The sequence below is a fragment of the Puma concolor genome, chromosome A2 (assembly GCF_028749965.1).
Source record: "Puma concolor isolate L17-30 chromosome A2, mPumCon1.1.hap2, whole genome shotgun sequence".
NCBI classification, from domain to species: Eukaryota; Metazoa; Chordata; class Mammalia; order Carnivora; family Felidae; genus Puma; species Puma concolor.
Window position 1 is genome coordinate 29,618,872 of NC_141668.1, and position 22,454 is coordinate 29,641,325.

General features: G+C 38.5%; 1 protein-coding gene across 15 annotated transcripts in view; it reads left to right on the forward strand.

The window, feature by feature from the left end:
* CADPS2 (calcium dependent secretion activator 2) overlaps positions 1 to 22,454 on the forward strand; it is a 553,951-nt gene that overhangs the window by 107,039 nt on the left and 424,458 nt on the right. For all 15 annotated transcript variants that reach the window (XM_086691294.1, XM_086691303.1, XM_086691260.1 and 12 more), the window contains exon 2: positions 17,446 to 17,559. In XM_086691294.1, the coding sequence (XP_086547420.1) occupies positions 17,446 to 17,559 (114 nt within the window). The remainder of the gene's footprint in view (positions 1 to 17,445; positions 17,560 to 22,454) is intronic.

Sequence of the window (22,454 nt, forward strand, 5' to 3'; positions counted from 1 at the left end):
TTGATTTAGTAATGTTTGGAATTAGTATTGTCCGTCATCTGACCTCTTTATCTGTAAGAATTTGGACAGCTGACACCTTTTGGTCCCTTATACAATCTAATGTTGATAATATGTAACTGTTGAAATAAGCCATGTCCTGGTTTAGGTGAGATGTTTTGGCGTTAGCGTTTAATTGCATGACCTTGAGTTCTTGAGTTCAGTATGATACATTTGTAACAGAGCTAATAAAATTTCTTAAAATTCATCACTTATTTATGAATATATTATGGGAAGGTATGAGCATGGTTTTTGTATAATACCTTTGCTGAACTTGATAAATGTTTGTGATGAAATAAGACATTTAGACTGCAGAAAAGAATTACTGGAATATACAAATCCTGATCTGGTATAATCTTCATACTGCCTAGTGTCAGACCTTCTTATCACTATTATCTGAAGGTGTTCTAAATTAAAAAGGAAAAAAAATGTATTTTAGTGGAAAGAGATCTGTAAAAACTCTATTCAGATGAAAGTTTTAAAGGAGACTATGAGCTATTACGAATTTGGAAACTTGATCCAAAAAAACTCTAAGGTTGCCTGTTTTAAGATTGTTAGACTACTCAAAAATTTAAAAATAGTTTTAGGAAATACTGAGATACAGATATCCTGTAATATTCAACAGTTAAAACTTAGAAATTCACATAGATGTTCATAAAATAAAAAATTAAAAAAAAAAAACATCTGTTCAGAAGCTCTAAAGGCCCTTAATCCTTTTAATTAAATTGCATGAATTGAGAAGCAAACTTCTTTCCAAATCATAGAATTCTTTCAAGGGACAGACTTTGGTTAAGTATTAAAAACGACAGTAGATAAACTTAGGAATAGTTGATCCAGTTCACAGAAAAACAATAGTAGTTGTGGTAGTAGTGATAAGCAGTGCCACTTTGTGTTAGTAGGAAAAATTATGAAACACAGAGAAGCAAATTAAATGGAGGGAACGCTAAACGTTTTACATGTGGGTGCTAAACAGAACTCCTTGGTTATAAACGGACTGCGAGGACAATTATCCTGTGATTCAGCTGGAGGTCGGGGGGTGCAGTTTGTAGGGACCTTATGCTGCTGCTTTTTAGTGTGGAGAGCTCTGCATCAAGCCTTATTTGTCAAAGTGACCATGACCTAACCAAGAAGGTTTATGGAAGGAGCCATGCAAATTATGTTCAAATAGGATTCAACCGATTAAAGCTTTTTGAATAGTACTTTGAAGAGGTTAATTCTTTTTGGTGACCTCTGCAGCCCTCAGGAAGCTCTGTTCTGTAGAGCTTGTTAACAGCCCCCCCCCCCCCGCTACTGCCAGTGGGTGGGTAGGGGGAGTATATGTGTATGCTCTGCAAGTACGCTTATGCATTGGCGTGTTAACGCATACACAGTGGAGTCAGTCCTATGTTTGGCAGCCATAGCTGTTAAAGTGTACTCTTTTACAAACCAAGATCACAGGAAGGAAGAAACTTCCTTTCTTCAGTCACAACTCGATTTCACAGTATCATAGTTTATTTTACAAAATATTGGAAAATGAGGATGTATTTTCACCCAAATACTAACTAAACTCACTGAAGGTAGACTTTTTTGTCCCCCATTGTCACTGCAGTACTTGGTATGGGACAGGGTCTCGTATATTTGTTGAAATGAATATTTGAGGAAACCTTAAATACTAACAACCTTTCTAAATAGAAGTTGAGGCACTTATTGCTTTAAAGTTTCCTATTTGCATTTAGAAAATTGTAGGGCAGTGTAGTAATTGAGAAGTGATGTGTATGGCTTTTGGCTTAAACAGAGAATAACATGAGAATGAGTTTCTCTGCTTTATGTGTATGTAGCATAAAGTGCATCTCCTTCCTGGGAAATTTCTCTTTGATTTAGTTATACCCTATCAGATTTTATTTTTAAAAAATGTGCTTTTAAGATGTATATTAAAGATGTGTATTAATAAGAGACTACTTTCTAGGTTTGCAGTCACAAGTAATCTTTTACCTGACGACTGGTGACGAAGTAATCTACCAGAATGTCCACTGAGCACTTTCTTGGGATGACTCCCTTTTGGGGAGTAGAAGTTCCAATCTCAGTATCTTATTCTCTGATGATCTGCTTCCTTCCCACAGCCTTCTATCTGCTTGCTTTCTTTTTCCTCTGCTGACTCATTTCCTAATCAGGAGGGAAAATCATTGGTGCCCTGTCTTTTAGGAGAAGGCTGCTGGCTTAGTGAGCTAATGCTAAGCTGCCATGCACTTTAAAGAACTAATAGGTTTAGATACTCACCTACTATAGGAATTTTTAACAAGGCAGAGGTTCTGGAAACAATACTATAACCCAGAGAGTTAGTCATTATAGAATGCCAGACATTTTGGTGGGCAGAGATGGGATATGTGAGTAATGTTTCGGAAGATGTGACAAATCACAAATCTGTCACATGGAAGCCTTTTGAGTTGTGTAAAATTTACCCAGTGTTTTTTCAATTTAGGTGCTTTATGTAATTCTTTGCAGTATCCTAATTACAGTGGCACTAAATTTCATGCTTAACTGTTAATGTATATTAATTATTGATATTTATAATTCTGTCATTGTAGCCAAGTTTTGCAGTGATACCCAGGAACACTTCAATTATTTATAATACTCGGGACTTCAGAAAGCATGAGAATGTGGTATTCTTTGCTACAAAAGTAATTTAGGTGGTATTGTAATTTAGCAATGTCAATAGATATTTTATGGGATAAGTAGGGTTTGTTCATAGAATTTTTTGTGAGAAACATTAAACAGAAACACTGGAATGTCTTCCAATATGAAAAAAAAATTCAGATGTGCTTTAGCACAAAATATTTAACTTTTCTGTTCTATATATTCACATCCTAGATTATCTTTTGGTTTTTAGCATCTTGAATCCCTTTTGAGTTGTCTTGAGTTTTCTTGGACATCTGTTTTGTGAATCTAAATTTTCTCCTGCAAAATGGAACTGATAATAGTCTTAAACATTAACAAAGAGTAAATAAGGACTCTTCTAGTTGGCTTGGCTCTAGGTCTTTGTGTCGGCAGGAGATGGAGTAGAGCCAAAGGCACCCCAATAGACAGTTCTAGGACCAAAATGCAAATTCTGTGGCCTGAATTGCATGGTTACTTCACTCTTGAGGAATCTTTATGTATATGCATTTGGTATAGGATAGGTTTTCTCTTGAGACCAATGTATTCTGTTGGGGATACTTGACATCTGGTCACCAGTGAGTGATACTATGCAGTGACCCTTCTCCATTCCTGTGGTTTGGTTGTATTTGGAGGTTCGGTTTGTGTGGCCAAGGTCTTTCCATGTTGATTTGAATTGCTTTAATTTTTTTACAATATGGCATTCTATTTCTTTTTTTTTTTTTTTTTTTGCTTTTTTTGCTTTTTTAAACTTGTAGACTTGGTGTATAAAGCCACCTTCTTTAAGATTCAGGCAGGTTAAGGTTAGATTGTATGTGAAGGCTAACTTTCCTGGGCATGGTGTGAAGGAGAGCATGCTTTAGATTTTTTTAAGGTATATTTTGAGAGAGAATACAAGTGGGTGATGGACAGAGAGAGAGGGTGAGATCGAATCCCAAGCAGGCTCTGCACTCTCAGTGTGGAACCCAAAGCAGGACTCAAACTCACAAACCAGGAGATCATGACCTGAGCCAAAACTAAGAGTAGGATGCTTAACTGAGCCACCCAGGTGACCCTAATTTCTACCACACTATGTATGCTCAGCCTTCTACCTCAGTAGAATGCATGGCTAAACCTTAGGTTCTGTATGTTAATTCCCCATGCTCTGGAAAATTATATTCTGTATTATTTCTCATGAGAAATTTGCTTTATTTATAAGCATTTGTGTGTTAGATGCTTTCCAAGCAGACAAGATGTACAACTTAAGTTCCTGTATCTTAAACTAGGACTCATAATTACACTAACCAGGAGATAAATGTATTTTTTTTTTTTTTGGTCATGAATAAAAATCTAAAAGTTGCTTGTAGTCCTACCCTGTGTATCTTGCATGTCTGTTTTTCCATTTTATTAGTTGAACATACAATTTTACGAGTTAAATCTAAGCAGTATGTTGTGTAAATAAACCTTAATCCACTGATGCCTCTGTACATTTGTTTTAGTTAGGTAGATGTCTTAACTCATGGGTACCAGATCCAATAATCCTCTAACCTAGCTGAACATCAGACCCTCAGGAATTTAGAGTAGCTTTCCAGGTCCCTGTATTCAGAAGTTGAAATAGTAGGTCTTCAGTATCTGTATTTCTGAAAAAGCTTTCAAAGATTGTGAGGAGCCAGGTTTCAGAAACTCCCCAGTTTTTCATGGTTTAAAAACAATCACACATGCCTCTTAGTGGTGTCTCCTCTATTTGTCCAGTTTTCATCTTGCACAGCATATTGAGTTGTGTTGTAAAGATTTCCTTGTGAGCTTTCTTTTCAGATAGCACTGAAAAGGTAAAGAAGTTGGAGGTGACAGTTACAGTGACACATTGTCAGGTCCTAAGAGGCAGAGGAATACAAGGCAATCCAAAGAACAAAGGGAAGATGTTATCAAAGCCTCAGTGAGTTAGAAGGTAGAATACAAATACAACTATAGGATACCCAGGGACACTGGGATTTTAGGTAAACTGTGAATAACATTTGACATAAGTATCCCAGGTATTTCATAGGACATACTTCTAAAAACTACCCTAAATACGTGTTTAACATAAGTATTTTATCATTACCCATTGCTTATCTGAAATTCAAATTTATTGGGACATCCTATATTTGGCAGCCTTACCTAGAAGCACACTGGTATGAAAGGAGGACATGCTATATGCTTAGACTCAACAGCATAGCCAAAAGTGGCCGTTCAACTAAATTAGCTCTAGAAGCAGTTTTTATTTTAAGATCCCTTATTTTCTTGTTTTTAGTTACTTGAAAACTAGCTTTGTAGTTGACAGAATAAACTATTTGCTTTTTTTTTTTTTTTTAATGCTTTAGTTTGAGAGAGGGAGAGAGAGTGTGCCGTGTGTGTGTGTGTGTGAGCTGGGGAGGGGCAGAGACTGAAGGAGAGGACTGTGCTGTCAGGGCAGAGCTCCACGTTGAGCTTGATCTCATGAACCTCCAGACGACCTGAGCCAATACCAACAGTCCGATGCTTAACCGACTGAGTTCTCCAGGTGCCCCCATTTGCTTTTTCTTAGTGGGGAAATGCTTACATAGTTTTTTGTTTGGTTTGACCTCACTGTGTACAAGTGTACTGTCTACTTTTATCTACCAGCAGCATTCTGCACATGAATTGAAAATTGCTTTTAAAATCTAAAAATCTAAAGCACATGTCATCCCAGTCTATGTGTTCAGTTCTTTTAATGCTAATCTTGAAGAGGTTTTTGGGGGGATTTTGAGTGTGTGTGTGTTTTTTTTTAAACTCTGTTTAATTTTCACCAATCCTTGAATTTGCTGATAACAAATGTTAAGCCCTGAAGTTGAGGTAGCATAGCATGCTTTGCTGGCTAAAATTCTGGTAGATTGTTCTCTTTAAAGGAGTAGTAATGTGATCTTTGCAGTTATCAACAGGGGTTAAATTCTTAAAGTTGCTGCTAAGATTTCTGTTTGAGGTACACACTAGGACTTTATGTGTTAGGGAAATTAGCCAGGCATTTGAACATAGAAGGCTTTATCTCTTCTCTGCATCTTTCCATTCCAAGCCTCCTTTTTGGAAAGGTCAGGAAGAATGACCGTTCTAGTTGGCCTACATCATAGTCCTTCTGTAGCTACAGTTCTTCCCTAACCAGACCCTTGGATTTATTCAGATATCAGACCCCCATTGTGCGGGAATGACTGGATTCCTCTTGAATCCTCAGGGTGACTGACTCTGGATCCGTCCATCGTGATACTACCCCTCCCTTACTTCAGGGATTTCTTCAGGAATAGATCCATGAATCCTTACTGGATAGTAACATGTAGGGAGAAATACTACATGTAAGGGTGTGCTGATTCTGGGAAAGTTGTCTCTACCCCCCCCCCCCCCCACCCCCTGCTCAGAGTAAAAACACTTTCTTTAATGTTTAGTTTTTGTGATGTGGAGGATGCCTTGATAGAGTGAACATGGGTTTCTTTGGAGGCAGGGAAGCTGGAGGACAAACCAGCACATGGAGGGATATACCTAGATGTAAGAGGCCTTCTAAACCCTTGATAACTTCATTGAGTGACTCAGTTAACTGATCTGGAACCCTCTTGTCTTGAGATGTGCGATGATAAACCCCTATTTTGTCTAATAGGCCCTTTTGAGTTGGAGCTTGTGTAACTTTCAGTCTAATGCACTCTTACCAAATTAAAGGAGTTAAAGAGGATATTCTCTCACTGGGGTTGGCCCCACTGGGTGTGTCAGGGATGGGTCAACCAAGATGACAAGCTGAAAGTTTCCTCCCCCCCTTTTTTTTTTTAACAGATAGCCTTTGCTCATCCATGATGTATCTGCTTTTGAAAGAAGGCAAAAACTTCAAACATTTCTGGGGAAAGCAAATGTATATCCTATTTTCTTTTAAAAGCAGCTATCCCAGAGCACTTATTAGCTCCTGGAAAAGGCCATTGTGTGGCTTGGAGCTGGTCAGCTTGTTTAAGCTTTTAGACAAGTACACAGTTGTCTGCAGCAGAGTCTGTCCAAATTCTTTGTGACGAATATAAAATCTCTGTTTCTTCAGCATACGGAACTTTGCCATGAAATACCAGATGGTACCAAGGCACAGAGTTCTTCCTGCCGGAGAACAATATTCTCTGCAAAACAGAACTACTCACACTGCAGCTCAGCAAAGAAAGCCTTTGGTATTTCTTAGGTCCTCACTGAGTCTGACCATGCTTACTTAGACAACACACAGTCCTGGAATTTTAAGACTGTCCCCTACTCTTCATTCAGTTATGTCACTGCTAGTGTCTTTTTTTTTTTTTTTTAATGCTTATTTTTGAGAGACAGATGTGGCACGAGTGGGGAGGGGCAGAGAGAGGGAGGGGGAGACAGAATCTGAAGCAGGCCCCAGGCTCTGAGCTGTCAGCGCAGAGCCCGATGCATGGTGAGATCATGACCTGAGCTGAAGTCGGACGCTCAGCCGACTGAGCCACCCAGGCGCCCTGCTAGTGTCCTTTGCCAATGGTTGTGACAGGATACATGCCCAGAAAAGCAGTGTAGTGCATAATGATCTCCTCTTCCACTCTAGATTTTCTTCCAGTGTTGATGACTTTGTATCAGCAAACACTGTACTTAGCGGGAATGGGGATACATAGATGACTGACATCCCTGTGTAAGGAATGTGTACTCTAGTGAGGAGAAAACCATGCTATGCAAATGATAGGGTACACAGAAGGTTTCTTGGAGGTTTTGTTTGGGTTCCTTTCTAAAGGGAGAAAGGAAATCTAGGTAGAGTGGACTAACCTGTGTTGAACAAGCATGGTGGGATAATGATACGGAGGGAAAGAGAAGAGCTTTTAAGGGGTGCCTGGGTAGCTCAGTTGGTTGAATGTCTGACTTCGGCTCAGGTCATGATCTCAGTCTGTGAGTTCGAGCCCCATGTCAGGCTCTGTGCTGACAGCTCAGAGCCTGGAGCCTGCTTCAAATTCTGTGTCTCCCTCTCTCTCTGCTCCTCCCCTGCTTGTGCTCTCTCTCCAAAAAAAAAAAAAAAAGAGCTTTTACTCAACTTGCCAGGCTGATCAAATCTTGTGATGGCTTTGCCAGGCTCTGATGGTCTTGTATCTTGACACTGGTATGAAGAATGATTTGCTCAAGAAGAAACTCAAAGGGTAGCCAGTGGCTAAGAGTGTGCTAGTCAGATGCACCTGACTCTGCCTCCAAATTATGTGAGTTGGGTCTTTCTTATCTGGGTCTTAGCTTCATATTTGACACAAGGAACCTACCTCATGGGTGCTTGGAATAACCCTTGTAAAGAGGTTAGAAATGTGCTTACTATGTGGTAAGTGGTCAATTAGTATTAGCTATTCCTAGGTATTAATTACATGTTTATCAGGGGTGTTCAAGGGGAAGTCCTATTGTTTAAAAAGGGCAATCCCCTTATCTCCCTTGACATGGTCTACTAGACTTATTTGTAGGAAGACAGGACTGCTTCTGACTTTGCAGGTGGTGAGGTGACTGAACATGTGCTGGACTACTTCCTATTTTCTGCCTTTCTAACCTAGTTCATCTCCAAGATGTCTTTTGGGAAGTCTTGTATACTCATAGTCATCTCTGACTTGCTTGATTCCAACAGATCGTTAAGGCTGTTATTATCATTGGCATATTAGTCAGGGTTCTCTAGAGAAGTAGAGCCCATAGTATATCTATATATATCTATGGGATTTATTACAGGAATTGGCTCACACAATTATGAAGGCTGAGAAGTCCCATAATCTTCCCTCCGTAAGCTGCAGGGCCAGGAAAGTTGGTATGTTCAGTGAGTCCAAAGGCCCAAGAACCAGGAGCCGTGATGTTTAAGAGCAGGAAAAGATGGATGTCACAGCTCAAGAAGAGAGAGAATTCACCTTTTATCAGCTTGTTTCTATTCAGGCTCTCAGTGAATCAGATGATACCTGCTCATACTGGTGAGGGTGGATCTCTTTATTCAGTGTACTGAATCAAATCTTCATCTCTTCCAAAAACACTTCCATAGACCTACCGAGAAACCGTATTTTACCAGCTATCTGTCAAGTGGGCAGATAAAAAAAAAAATATCCTCACTATTAGTTTGCATTTGCTTGTGATGAGCTGCTATTATTTGGGACCATTAAAGGTGTTCATAGGTCCATCTCCTTCTGAATCGTGGGTGAAACTGATGCTCTAATGAGTAAGAAGGTCCTAAATCAGATTGTTGAAAGATAATGACCAACAAAATTTGGCAGTTGGCTCTCTTAACCTATATTCATGTTCAGGAATATGAAAGTCTTATTGAATAACTGCGCACTTGATTGTCTTTGGTAAGATAAACTGAATGGAGACTTAGAGTCAAACAACATGTCAGTGGGATAGGCAGCATGTAGGGATAAAATACAACTCATAGACTTGGATTCAGGATACCTAGGTTATGATCTTGCTTCTGTGACCTAACGGGTTATGTACCTTAACCTTTAAGACTATTTTCTCATCTAAAATATGACTAATAATACCTACTTTGCTCTTTGACAGTGAAAAAACACTAGACAAATACTTAAGTTTTTTGCCTTTTAGGCTCTTGTGTTCTTCTGAATCAGTCATACCCTAAGACTGCCACAAGCCACATACTGGGGGTCTGCTATTTGGCAGGATGTAGCATGGACTTGTTCATCTGTCATCAATGGACACCTGACCATCACACACATTTCTTTCTACCAGTGTGTCTGATTGACTAAAATGGGAGCTGTGTAAGTAACTTAAAATTTTCCAGTGGTGCTTTAAAAACAGATGAAGGTCATTTTAATAAGTCATTCTATATATACAAAATGTATTTCAATATATAACCGATATGCAAGTATTAGTGAGATGCTTCATATTTTTTATTGTACTGTTTGAAATCTTGTATGTGTTTTAGACTTGGACCACATGTCAACTTGGACCAGCCACGTTTCAGTTGCTTGGTGGCCAGGTGTGGTTATGTACTGGACAGCATAGCTCTGGGCAGTCTATTTTTAATGGTCCATCTGCATCCATCTTAAGATTGGTTTTTGTCTCTGGTCTCTGCCACTGTGGAAACAAAATCCCCATGTATTTCTAAAATAATAGGTAACAGTTCAAAGCGTTTAATGTGTGTTAAGCAGTTTTTCCCCATAACTGGGAACAGCCTTATTGTAGATTGCTACCATCCTCATTGTGTAGATAAGGAACTGGAGACCTTGAGGGTAAGTGACCTGAAGAGCCTACAAATTGTGGGGGATCCTGGAAACAAAGGCAGTCGGGCACTGCAGCCTGTTATCTTTATTACTGTCGTTTGTCATGTAGAACCTTGTTAATGAGTAGGTGAACCTGTCTGATAAGCTGTTGTCTGATCTGTTGTGATGGATTGAGGTAGTCTTGAGGTGTTATGATTGCATGATAAGCCAACATTTTTGTGGGGGTAGGTGAGCGTGAGAGTGGAGGATGTAGCTGTCCTGGTAAGGAATAGTGTCATAGTGGCTGGTATATGTTTGTTCATTTGTTCATTCTTAAAAAAAAAAAAAAACAAAAAAACAAAAAACATGTTCTGTGTGTTAAAATCATGTTCTTATCCCAATGTGGATTTTATTCTAGTGGGGAGACTTTAATAAGCAAAAGAAAACATACAAGCTATCTGTGACACAATGGACAGTGATAAACACCTCTTAACTGGTTAGACCAGGATACTGGTTTACATTCTTCCCCTGCCCCTTTATCAGATGTGAAGTTAGGCAAAGTGCTTAACTTCTTTGGGCTTAATTTCCTCATGTATAAAATGAAGATGAACACTTTATAGGAGACTAAGGAAGATTGAATGAAACACGTGTGGAATGTGTTTAGTGCAACAAGGAAATTGATGGAATTCATGGATTTAACTTGTCTAGGTCCAGTATTTACTAGCATCCCCCTACACCCTCCAATCCGATCATGGCATGTAATTTTGCTGAGGCTTGAATTTGACTTAGGAGGCCAGTGAGAATGGGGATAGAAGTAGTCACTTAGTGGCTAAGACTAGCCTGCAGCCTGTCTATTCAGAGGGATTTTGCTCTTTCTACTCATGACTGTATACATTTCATTATAAAATGTTTTAAAGCAGATTTGGGGCTTTTTAATACCCACTTTCAATACTGTGGGACAATAGAATTCAGTCTGGCAGATAGCTTTATTTTTAGCCTCCATCAGGCACTTAAACCCTAGGCTTCACTGTTCATTGGGTGAAGTTTACTAGATGGTTTTTTGTTGTTTGTTTGTTTGTTTGTTTTTACATAAAATAACACATGGAATGAATATTCTATTTCAGAACTAAGATAACCTTACCAGCAAGGGATGGCATTTTCACCCTGGTTTGGTATCTCACGGGGATTTGTATCAGTTAGGATTTGTTTCATTGCTATATTGATAATGAACTCCAAATAAGAGTGATCGGTATATAGAGGCTTATTTCCCTTTTACATAAAGGAAATTGGGGTGTAGATGGTCCAGGGTTACAGTGGCTCTTCCACATCAAAAAGGGCATCAGGCTCTTTTTATCTTCCACCATTTTTATGGGCCAACCTGAGAGTTACTGCAAACACCTCAAATTCCAGTCAATAGGAAAAGAGGAAAGAGATAAAAATTGGCTTTTCAGCTACCTTTTAGGGTCTCCTGCAAGTTGCACACACTTGCTTACATCTCTTAAGCCTTAACTTGGAAATACTAGATGAAGCTGTTGTTTGTAGTCTTAGCTAGGAGTATTCACTGTTCCAAATATCTGTGCTTACAGAAGGGGGCAAGAAAAGTTATTTGGCTAGGAAACTAATAGCAATGCCTTCCACGGGCTTTATAACTTATGAGACCTGGCCACGGTCCCTCTGTTTTTCTACTGATAGGCAGTTGGAGAGGTTTGTGGTTTTGGAAACATGGAAGGTGTGGATTATTTTGCCCTAATAGTGTCTTTTTTTTTTTTTTTTTTTTTTTTTTGGAGAGAGAGTGTGCATACGAGTGGGGGAGGGGCAGAGGAACAGGGAGATCAAATCTCATGCAGACTCCATGTCCAGCACAGACCCTGTCACTGCGGTGGATCTCAGGACCCGAGACCACGACCTGAGCGAAAACCAAGAGTGGGATGCTTATCTGACTGAGTCACCATAGGCGCCTCGCCCCAATGGTTTTGTGTAGATCTTTTTGACTGCCAGAATGTTGGTAGGGAGGGAAAAATGAAAATAGCATCTCTACTTTAGTCGTCTTCTGTTAATATCTTTTAGTATATCTCACTAATAGGCATTAAAGCTATGCTTGTGTATTTCAGAGACCATCTGTGCCTGGAGTAAATCCTTTCATTTTCTTGAAAAATATTTGTTAGTATCTCTTCGAGGTATGCATACACTGTGACCCATTCTCCAATCCTAGAGGGAGGTACCATACCCACTAGTCACCTGCCACTTTGCTTTGGAATCTGTGGTCACTTTTACGTGGATGTCACACAGCCCCACCATGAGTGTGAAGGCTCTTGATGGGGAGCACAGGTCAGGACAGGCTTTGCACAGCAGTGCTTGCTGGATTCCCAAATTCCTGACTAACATAAATGGCTGGTTTCCTGCTGTAGTCAAGATGCTGATGTAAGTCTTCAGTTGGTCATGACTTAGAATGAAAATGCTAGAATCTAATTTGAAAATGAAGGAAAAAAACACCTAAGAAACATAAAACATATCTGAACTTTGAAAATTGTTTTTTCTGTGGCAGTTGTTATGGATAAATTATCACTGCCAGCCAGAAGTCGTAAAACTTAGCTTTTGCTGTCAGTATTCAGAATGTTCTGTTTATAAGCCTAATCTCTTGGCTGTATTTAGATATTTGCAAGGATATTTATGTTCTAGTTTCTGCAATTTAATTTCATATAAAAAGCTCTCTAAAAATTCCCGTTGGATAATTTTTGCATCAGAGTTTTCTGTATTTGAAAAACGTTATGCATTCATTGGTAAGTATACTCTTGTGAAGGCAGTATATGGACAAAACTGAAATATAGGATGAATCCTAATAAAGTCAGCTACCCTGAAGAATGTTAATCGATTGTGTCAAACTTGGGTGAATCCATGTAATGACAGGTTTCCTGTTTCTTAATCCTCAGCTGAAGGTTTCTTAAAATGACTCCCCCAGTTGAAGACTACAGATACCACCTTATGTTAGTGGACATAAAGCTAGGAGTGTTATTTGGTCATTGGGTGAAGGAATTAGAATTCTAATAAAACATTAATCAACTGGAATAGTAGACCAAATCTAGCAAGATGAAACATGGCTTAATGAAACGCAGGTAAGAATGTTATAGAAATTTTTGTTTATAAGCATGATGTGAGTCAGTTGATGTGACTGCCAAGAAGAGTTCATTTGTTTTTGGTTTGAATTAAGAGTGATTAGAATGTGGGAAGTGGTCCCCCCCTTCTGTGTTGCCCACACTGTCTTAGAATTATGATCAGTTGGCTCAGTATTTTTAAGACGGACATTACTATTGTTATGAGCTCTGTTTGTATGTTACATCTTCCAATGTGCTTTTTTTATACTTACCTGTAACGAACTTCTATTTAATGGTTGAATGTTTAATTTATGAAGAAACCTTTAGGGTGTTGGGGAACTGGCAGACTTTATCCTGGAAAGGCAAAGACTCACAAATAAGCCAGTACCTGTTTTCCAGTTTCTGAACAGCTATGTTGAAGAAAGTAATGTTTAGTCTGTTTTGTCCTGGTGCTAGAACTAGGATTGTGTGAAAGTCCTAAGGGAAGGGAAGCAAATTTCAATTCTTGAAAATTTGTATAGGCTTCATTGTGAGGCAATGAAGGTGTGTGTTAGCTTTAATAGACTCCAAGGGAGGCTGAGAGATGACTTCATAGGGATTTTGTAAAGTTTAACGCATTGATCAGAATATTAAATAAGATGACTGCTACAGTTTTATTCTGAGTTTGTTGTTTTTTTTTTTTTTTTCCTGGTCTAGAGATGTTAGACCCAAAACCCAAAAACCCAAAAATCAACAACAACAAAAAAAAGTGGGACTGTCAAGTTCAAATCTTTCACTTGAAAGGAGAACTGAAAAATCAGGTCATCTGTTGGCCAGTCTCCCTGCAGGATGATGAGATCTAAACTATATGCAATGGATCGTTAATTGTTCTGTGTTAAAACATGTGGAAAGTTGCTCTCATAGCTTATTTTAAATCTAAATTAAAATTTGAGTGAAGAGTCCTATGAGTTAAAATCTAAAATAAATATAGCAGTATAGGTTGAAAAGTCTTTTTTACTTTTTTTCCATCTGTCCAGTGCCCATAGCCATCCTTCTCTAGTTTCCATCTGCGTGTGGAAACATATTCACATGCGTGTTCTAATTTTGCCCCTTTTCAATGGGAGTGGTGGCTTATTTTTATACCCTGTTCTATAACTAGCTTCCTTCCCCCAAGATATTTTGCAGATCTTTTCATATCCATACAGAAGAGAACTTTTTTCTTTTTATAGAGCAAATAGTATTGCCACTGTTTGGATATAGCATTTATTAGCCCTCTATTTATGAAAATTTAGGCTGTTAGCTTTTTTCTGCTTTTTGCTGCCACTGAGTGGAGGGGTGGGGGATGACCAGCTGCTACTGTGCTAGAAGCTAAAATTGGCCCGAATTAAACACAATTTACATTCAAGTCTTCCTCTGTAAGTTGCAAGCCCTCAGTAGACTCCAGAATTCCAAAATATTTATATCAGACAGAAACTGCCAATGCAATTGTAGGCTAGGTGGGAGAGATTTCTGGTGCTTCCCACTCCACCATCTTCCCAGAATCCTTCCTCTGTCATGTAGATCTAATTTGCATTTTACTTATTATGAATGAAGTTAGGCATGCTTTTTCATAGCTTAAGAGTCATTTCTCTGGATATATCCATTTGGTCTGTTTCTCTGTTGTCAGATTCTTACAGTGTCTGGGATCTGTTTTTGGAAATTAGCTCTTTAAGATAGGAGTTACATGTATTTTCCTCACCCCTCATTGGTCTTTTTCTAACTTTTTTGCCTATGATTTTTTTGCCAGGGAGAATTTATGTTTAGTGTATTTGTAATTAAATTTATGACTTGCAGATTTGCATTCATGGTTAGAAAGATCTTTTCACATGCTAGTGTTTAAAAGAATTTTCTTCTTCATGCACTTCTACGTTTTCATGTTTTTATGTTAAAAGTTTTACTTTGGACTGTAACAGTGTATGTGATGATACGATTTAATTTTTTTCTGTTTGGCTACCCACTTATTGTAACCCCATTCATTAAATAGACCATCTTTTGAGTGTACTTAGACCTAATTCTTTGGTTTATTCCATTAGTCTTTATCTGTTGATGTGTAATATTTATTTTGATAATGCAAATAGATTTTAGGGAACTCTACTTTCTAAACAGCTATCCCTGCTGCTAGATTTTAAATTTAATTTCCTTTTTTCCCCTCTGTATCTTTTGTGGAAATATAGACTTCTATACTAAAAAAGTACTTTATTGACTTTTTTTTTTTTTTATATATATTACTGTAATGGTGGCTGTCATTTTAGGTCTTAAATGTAACTGCAGTAATTGTTAAAAAAAAAAAAAAAGTTGAAGTTGGATATTTAGCTAGATGCCTCTGGCCTGTTTATGAACTATACCAACGGTGTTGGAGTTTCTAAGAAGACTGTTTTCTCAGATATCATGTACCTAATTGGTATTCATGAATTTTCCATGCCGTAATCCCCCAAAAGAAGTAACTCATTGGTACAATGGCACAATAAACACTGTAAAGAACAAAATGCATCTGATAAGACAATTGAATGAAGAAGTCTCCAGTTTTTGAAAGCTATTTACTTTATATATATATATATATATATATATATATATATATATATATATATAAAATGTGTGTATAAAATGGGTGTGTGTAAATGTATAAAATACATAAAATATATATATCTCAAATGAGGGAGATGGGGAGAAAGCTCAGTAAGATCTCTTCCAGTTCGTTGTCATTTGCACATTTTTCCATGTTCATTGTGTTACCTGGACACTTGGTTTGCAAGTTGAAGCCTTTGCTGGCAGTTCGTGGGCTTGGCAGCTAATGTGCTCTCAACAACTGCTGTCCTGTTTCCATCTGGTCCTTTTGTGTGAGCCATGCTTCAAGAGCTGAAGTCGTGGACTCCATTTGCCTTGCCAGTACTTACACACAAAAGGTCCCTGCTTTGATTTTCCTTATGTTATAAAGCGGAAAGTGTAATATAATGGTGATAGTTCTGCATTTGAGCTTGGTTTAGCTTTCCCTAAAATGAAGGAGATAAGGTTAAAAAAAAAATGGAGTGGTATTTCTTCTCTGCTGCTCAGGGCAAGAGGTTTCTTACGCTGGGGTACAATAGGACGTTTCTGTGTAAGTCTGTCACTACCAGCAGCATTTTCTCTAGAAACTGTCTTATTTGTTAGATTCCTGAATAAAACCCCCTTTCTTTTGAAAGCGCTTGTCTTTCCTATTGGAATGGCATCTTAATAAGCCTTTTGAACAGATTTAAACTTAGGGCACATCAGCCTTCTTTTGGAAGCCAAATCGTTGCAGTTTATTTAGCCTTCCTTCCTAATCCTTTTTTAATCATTTTATCTTTAGCATATTTCCAAATGTTTCGTATCTCTCTGTAGAATCCAGAACTGGAATGAGTTCTTTAATAGTCTGATGAGGAATGAATGAAATGGAAAGATCACTTTTTCCTGTTCCTTATGTATGTTGGCATTGTGGGTTTTTTTTTTTTTTTTTTTCCCCCTGCAAGACTGTTCTCTCAGCAGATAAGCACTTTCAACTGCTGTGGGACCTACTGTGCCCCACCTCTAGTGAAGTCTGTGCCCTGTATTCTGGGCTGGCTTCAGGGGCAGTTGCACAGGGCTCCATGCTTCAAAGGGCCCATGCTTGGTGGAAAGTGCTGTTACTACTGTCTTGAAATCCTTCAATTTTTGATAACGGGCTCCTGAGTCTCCTATTGCCTTGAGCCCTACAAACAGCTGACTCTGCTTGTCACTGATGACTATAGGATATAGTTGGTAAGTCATGGTTCATGTCCCACACACCTTTAGTAATCATTATGGCAGCCAGACCCAGGGTGAGGAAATCTGGTTGTGAACTTGAACTCCCCTCCGTGGCGTATAGCTCTTGCTTGGTATGCTTATATAAGGCATGCTCTGTCTGCCTGTTGCCTCTCTGTTCTCTGGATTTGTCTTCCAATCAATTCTTTATCTCCCCTCAAGCATTGAGATATGTTCATGGAATTCAAATTTGTGCCATCCAAAAAATGTTCTTTCCAGAGGATATTTTCTCAGGGTCCTCTGTCCTTTGCAGTCTTCCAGTTAGTCTTCATCTAAGGTGGCTGTTATTCACTCACTTCCAAGGACCCTCGTTCTCTCTGCTCTCTGTGCTCAGGACAGCTGGCAATTGTGCACAACAGTTCATTTCTCATCCGAACTTTAGATTTTACCTGTTTCTACAAAGAGACCAGGGTAGTAAACCTAGGAGCTCCATCTGGCATAGAAACTTGTATCACATTGCAATGTTAGGATTCCAGAGTATGGGGAAGTGAATTGGAAATGTTTTAAAATTGAGCCATAGTATAAGTAGTAGGAGTTGTTAGCTTTTTTTTTTTTTTTTTTTTTTTTTTTTTTTTTTTTTTTTTTTTTTTTTTAACAAAGAGCTAATTCTAGGTGTCAGATCTAACTTCTGGCTATTAAAATTTTTATGAATTGTCACATTTCTCAGATTGGCTGATTTTTCAGCTAATTCCCTCTTTTTCTTCTAGCTTAACAAGCAACAGTTGCAGTTACTGAAAGAAAGGTTCCAGGCCTTCCTCAACGGAGAAACTCAAATTGTGGCTGATGAAGCATTTTGCAATGCAGTTCGGAGTTACTATGAGGTAAGTTTAAAGAGCTTTGTTTTTGATATTTTGATGCTTCTTAGAAAGATTTTTAAAAATGGCTTTCCTATTTTAAGGAACTCACTGGTATGACAGGAAGGCTGTGAGTTTGCAACCTTCCTGAAAGCATTGTCAAATTTATTTTACAATTTAAAAACTCTAATTCCACAACCTGGCTTGGAGAGATAAACAGAATTGGAAATTATTCACATCTTTTCAGGAGAAGTAAACTGTTTAGAAAAATTTTCTGGCAGTGATTGATACAGGTTGAGTATAGCTATCTTTGGGTCCACATGTCTAACTTATCCTTTTTAATCAGAATTTTAATAGTAAATTACTATCTTGTACCATTGTGTGCCCTAAGCTTTATAATTAAGGCTGGTACTAATTTCAATAGGATAAACTGAATTCTTTTTTCTTCCTGGAGGAATAATACTACCAATATCACCTTGCTTATTCTGATTTTAGTTTGTGATTCATCAGGAATTCTCTGTGGATTTCCTATGAGCACCGGTTTTCACACATGGTCATTAACTGCTTCAGTGAGTTGCCAGTAGATATTAAATTTAGAGAAATCCCTTTTTATCCTAAGCATTTCAGAGTCATTGGTGGGGGGTGGGGATGCATTCCTTTTGCTGTGTAGACAGTCGAAATCTTTAGCTGTAGAAGCAGAACATGCGAACTAGTAAGAGGAAAATGTGGAGATGCGGTAGGTCAGAACTTGCCTGATGCAGGGAATATCTTTGCATGAAAAATCACTGGATGTACAGATAATTGGTTGCATTTGTCATTTACTGATGGTAGGCGTTCGGAGGTCCCTCATGCCACCTGAGGGAGGTTTGTATTAGCCCAAGAGTTGGCCTGTTGTATGAACGTGTGGAAGTCTTGCTTACCAAATGTGTGTATGGCATGGCTCTTATGACAGCAATCACGTGTCCAACTGGATCTCGACTCAAAATATCTTAAAGTATAGGATATATGAAATATATATATATATATATAAATAAAATATATATGAAATATAAGGACCTGTAGTAGTAGCCTTGTGTAATGAAAGAATAGCCAAAGGTCTGTGTTCAGGATGAAGGAAATGGAGGTCCTGGAAAGTAATTTGTGTTAAAAAAGAAACAAAAACAAAAACGGGGTGCCTGGGTGGCTCAGTCGGTTGAGTGTCTGACTTCGGCTCATGTCATGATCTCATGGTTTGTTGGGTCGAGCCCCACGTCAGGCTCTTGTGCTGATGGCTTGGACCCTGGAGCCTGCTTTGGATTCCGTGTCTCCCTTTCTCACTGCCACTCTCCCATTTGTGCTCTGTCTCAAGAATAAACAAACATTAAAATTTTTTTTTAATGCAATTTAAAAAATCAACCGGCTCATTTTTGGTTTGGGGAAATGTACTGTGGCCACTGGCTATGTTAACATTAGGAAAAACTGAGTCTGGGTGAGGGGAGTGTGTGAGAGCGTGCAGTACTATATCTGCAATTTGCGTGTAAATCTGAAATCATTCCAAAGTAAAGTATATTCCAAAATAAGTTATTAAGCACATTAAAAAGCATAATGTGATATGGTCACTCTTTGACAAGAGGCACACTTAAGCTGTGACACTGGAGAGATTGAATTGTAATGAAAGTGTGTCCTCATTGTATCCTACATGGGGATTTTGTTCTCTTGGTATCCTGTATAAAGATGTGGACAAATTTAGGGTTATCATGTTTGGAACATATCACATGTAGGTTGTTTCAAGAAGTGAGAAATGTTTAGTCAGGAGATGGATTAGGTGTCTGTGGAGCCAACAGCAAAACTAGCCTAAGGTGGAAACTAAAGTGGGGAGATGCCAACCTAACATCAGAGTTTTGTTGCACGCCCCAAATGCAGAATGGCTGGTGAGAGCAGCATCACCAGAGGCTAGATTCTGGCTACACTTTCACATAACTTGGGAGGCATATTGCACAAACCGGTCCTGGAACTTTGCCCTGGACTTTGTGAGTCAGAATTTCAGAATCTGCCCTTACCAAAGCTCCTCAGGTTGTTCTCCTGCAGTTGGTAGGTTTCTAAACAATGGAATTAGATGATGATTTGCTGGGATTGTTGCAAAAAGAGTCGCAAGAACTGAAGAGGTGGTTGGACTGGGTGACCAAGCATTTTCTAGTCTTCTGGATACTATTTCTAGCCAGCGTGAGACTGTATCCACCTTGCCTTTGTGCAACTCTCAAAGCCGTGTTAAGATTGGTGATATTAATCGTGTTTATGGAGGCTGCATTCCTGATTTACATTTGGGAGTTATTCTCAAGGTGGCACACAGTTGGTATTTAAACTCTTCAACAGGGGTATTTTGTGGGGTAAATACGGCAAAAAAAACTTTGCAGTTTTTTTCCTCAGAAGTCCTATTTTTGTACATATGCTGTGACTAACAGTGCTGGTAGCCTCTGGTACCCTTATGAGGTATCGTTTATGGCTCAATAAAAATCCCTAATTTTTTCTTCCAGTGTCTCTAGTAAAGAGTACACATATTACCCACAAATGAGAGGTTAGAAACTAAATCTCACAGATGTTATAGGACTTGTAAGCATCTGGGTTAAACCTGAACCTAGATGTTCAGAAACATTCTGATAGAGCTGTTTCACGGTTGCCATTTTGAATACACCTGTGTCAGGTAGTATGTGTGAAGCACTTCAAAAAATACTTTATTTTTTTTAAATGTTTTTCTTTATTTTTGAGACAGAGACAGAGCATGAGCAGGGGAGGGGCAGAGAGAGAGGGAGACACAGAAGCCGAAGCAGGCACCAGGCTCTGAGCTGTCAGCACAGAGCCAAACGCGGGGCTCGAACTCAGAACTGTGAGATCATGACCTGAGCTGAAGTCAGACATCTCACTGACTGAGCTACCCAGGCGCTCCCCAAAATTATTTTTATTCTTGAATAAACCTTTTAAACAGACTTCATCTCATTTTAGAGATGAAACTGACAAGTGTCAAAATCTGTATTGCTAATTAGTAGCACAACTAAAACCTCTCTTTCCATTAAAGCTTTTTTCTTTTTTTGAGCATGAGACAGTGTAAGTGGGGGAGGGGCAGAGAATGAGCGGGGTGGAGAGAGAGAATCCCAAGCAGGTTCTGAGCTGTCAGTGTTGAGCCCTAGGCAGGGCTCTCTCACGAACCATGAGATCATGACCTGAGCCAAAATCCAAAGCCAGATGCTTAACCAACTGAGCTGCCCAGTTGCTCCTCCCCTAAAGTTTTTTGGTTTTTTTTTTTAAGTTTTTTTTTTTTTAAACATTTATTCATTTTTGAGAGATGGAGACACATACATCATGAGTGGGGGATGGGCAGAGAGAGGGAGACACAGAATCCGAAGCAGGCTCCGAGCTGTCAGTACAGAGCCCCAAGTGGGGCTCGAACCCACCAACCCTTGAGATTGTGACTTGAGCTGAAAATGGACACTCAACAGACTGAGCCCCCCAGGCACCCCTCCCCTAAAGCTTTTTAGAAGTAGATTTTAATTCACTGTATTTTGAGAAACATGTTGAACTAGATCTTACAACTACTAGAATAGGTGTTTCCTGAAGGATCTGTTTTTGTCCTGGTCATCATTGTATCCCCAGTGTGTAGAACACAAATGCATTCAGCAGCTATTTGTTGGCTAAGTGAAGGAGTATCGTCGTAGCACCTGTTTCTCTATGTAGAAATTGCTTATTTTCCCGCACAACAGTATTTTTCTAAGAGTATTGTTTCAGTATTGCGATGGAATTTGCTTTGGTTATAAATGTTCTCATTCATGATTTGTTCTTCAGAAGTTGCAATTACTTGGGCACCTGGGTGGCTCAGTTGGTTAAGCTTCTGACTGTAAGTCATTATCTCATGGTCCCTGAGTTGGAGCCCCTCATCCAGCTCTTTGTTTACAGCTCAGAGCCTGGAGCCTGCTTTGGATTCTGTGTCTCCCTCTCTCTGCCCCTCTTCTGCTCATGCTCTCTCTCTCAAAAACCAATTTAAAAAAAACCCCCAAAAACAGATTTCAGATAGTTTAGAAGTCTGGTTGAATTTTCATGTTCTAACTTAGTATTCTATGATTCTATGATCTATGTTTTGGCTTCTCACATCCTTTGAGGTCTGTTTTCAGAGATACTTTGTTGTTTGCTATATATAATTGTTTTCAACTAATCTTATCAGTAGTAATTTTCTCATTTATTAGGTTCTGTAGCCTTTAGCTGCAATGGCCATTTCTAAGTATGATAGGCATGAAAAACCCTAATAAATGTGTATTACCAATAAAACTGATAGTACATCTTCATACTTTGTGAACCAAAGTTCTCCCAAAGTCTGTATGCTACTGACTTTATTTTTATTTTTTTAGTTTCATAAATGCTATTTAGTGATTTTTATGGCATCTTTTCCAGCTTGGTTGTATATCTTTTTTGTAATTTTTAATTTTTAATTTTTTTTAAAGACCAGAGTTACCTGCCTGGTTTTTGTTTTGTTTGTAACTTCAGATATTTGGTTTGCATTACTTTTTAGCAACTGGATCTTAATATGACTCAAAATACACATTTCTTCAAGGTACATTCATTACTTTAAAAGATAATTTCTTTCAACTAGATCATGACAGGATTGGGATTTGGTATTTCATGTGGTGCCCTCTTGGGTGTGCTTCTTCAGGTCTTTGTTTTAACAAATACCATGAATACTATTCAGTGTGTCACTTACACAGAATTATATATTATGAAGGTAATGATTCCTATTGGACAACATAATTTTTATCACATCGATTTTAATAAGATGTCTTAAGTTTGGCTTAAATACTGGCCTATAAAGTACTAAGAGTAAGTCTGTTTTTGAAATCGCACCAGTCTTTCTCACCATAAAGCTAAGCATAATTAGAAAACTGTATCCAGGCATCTAA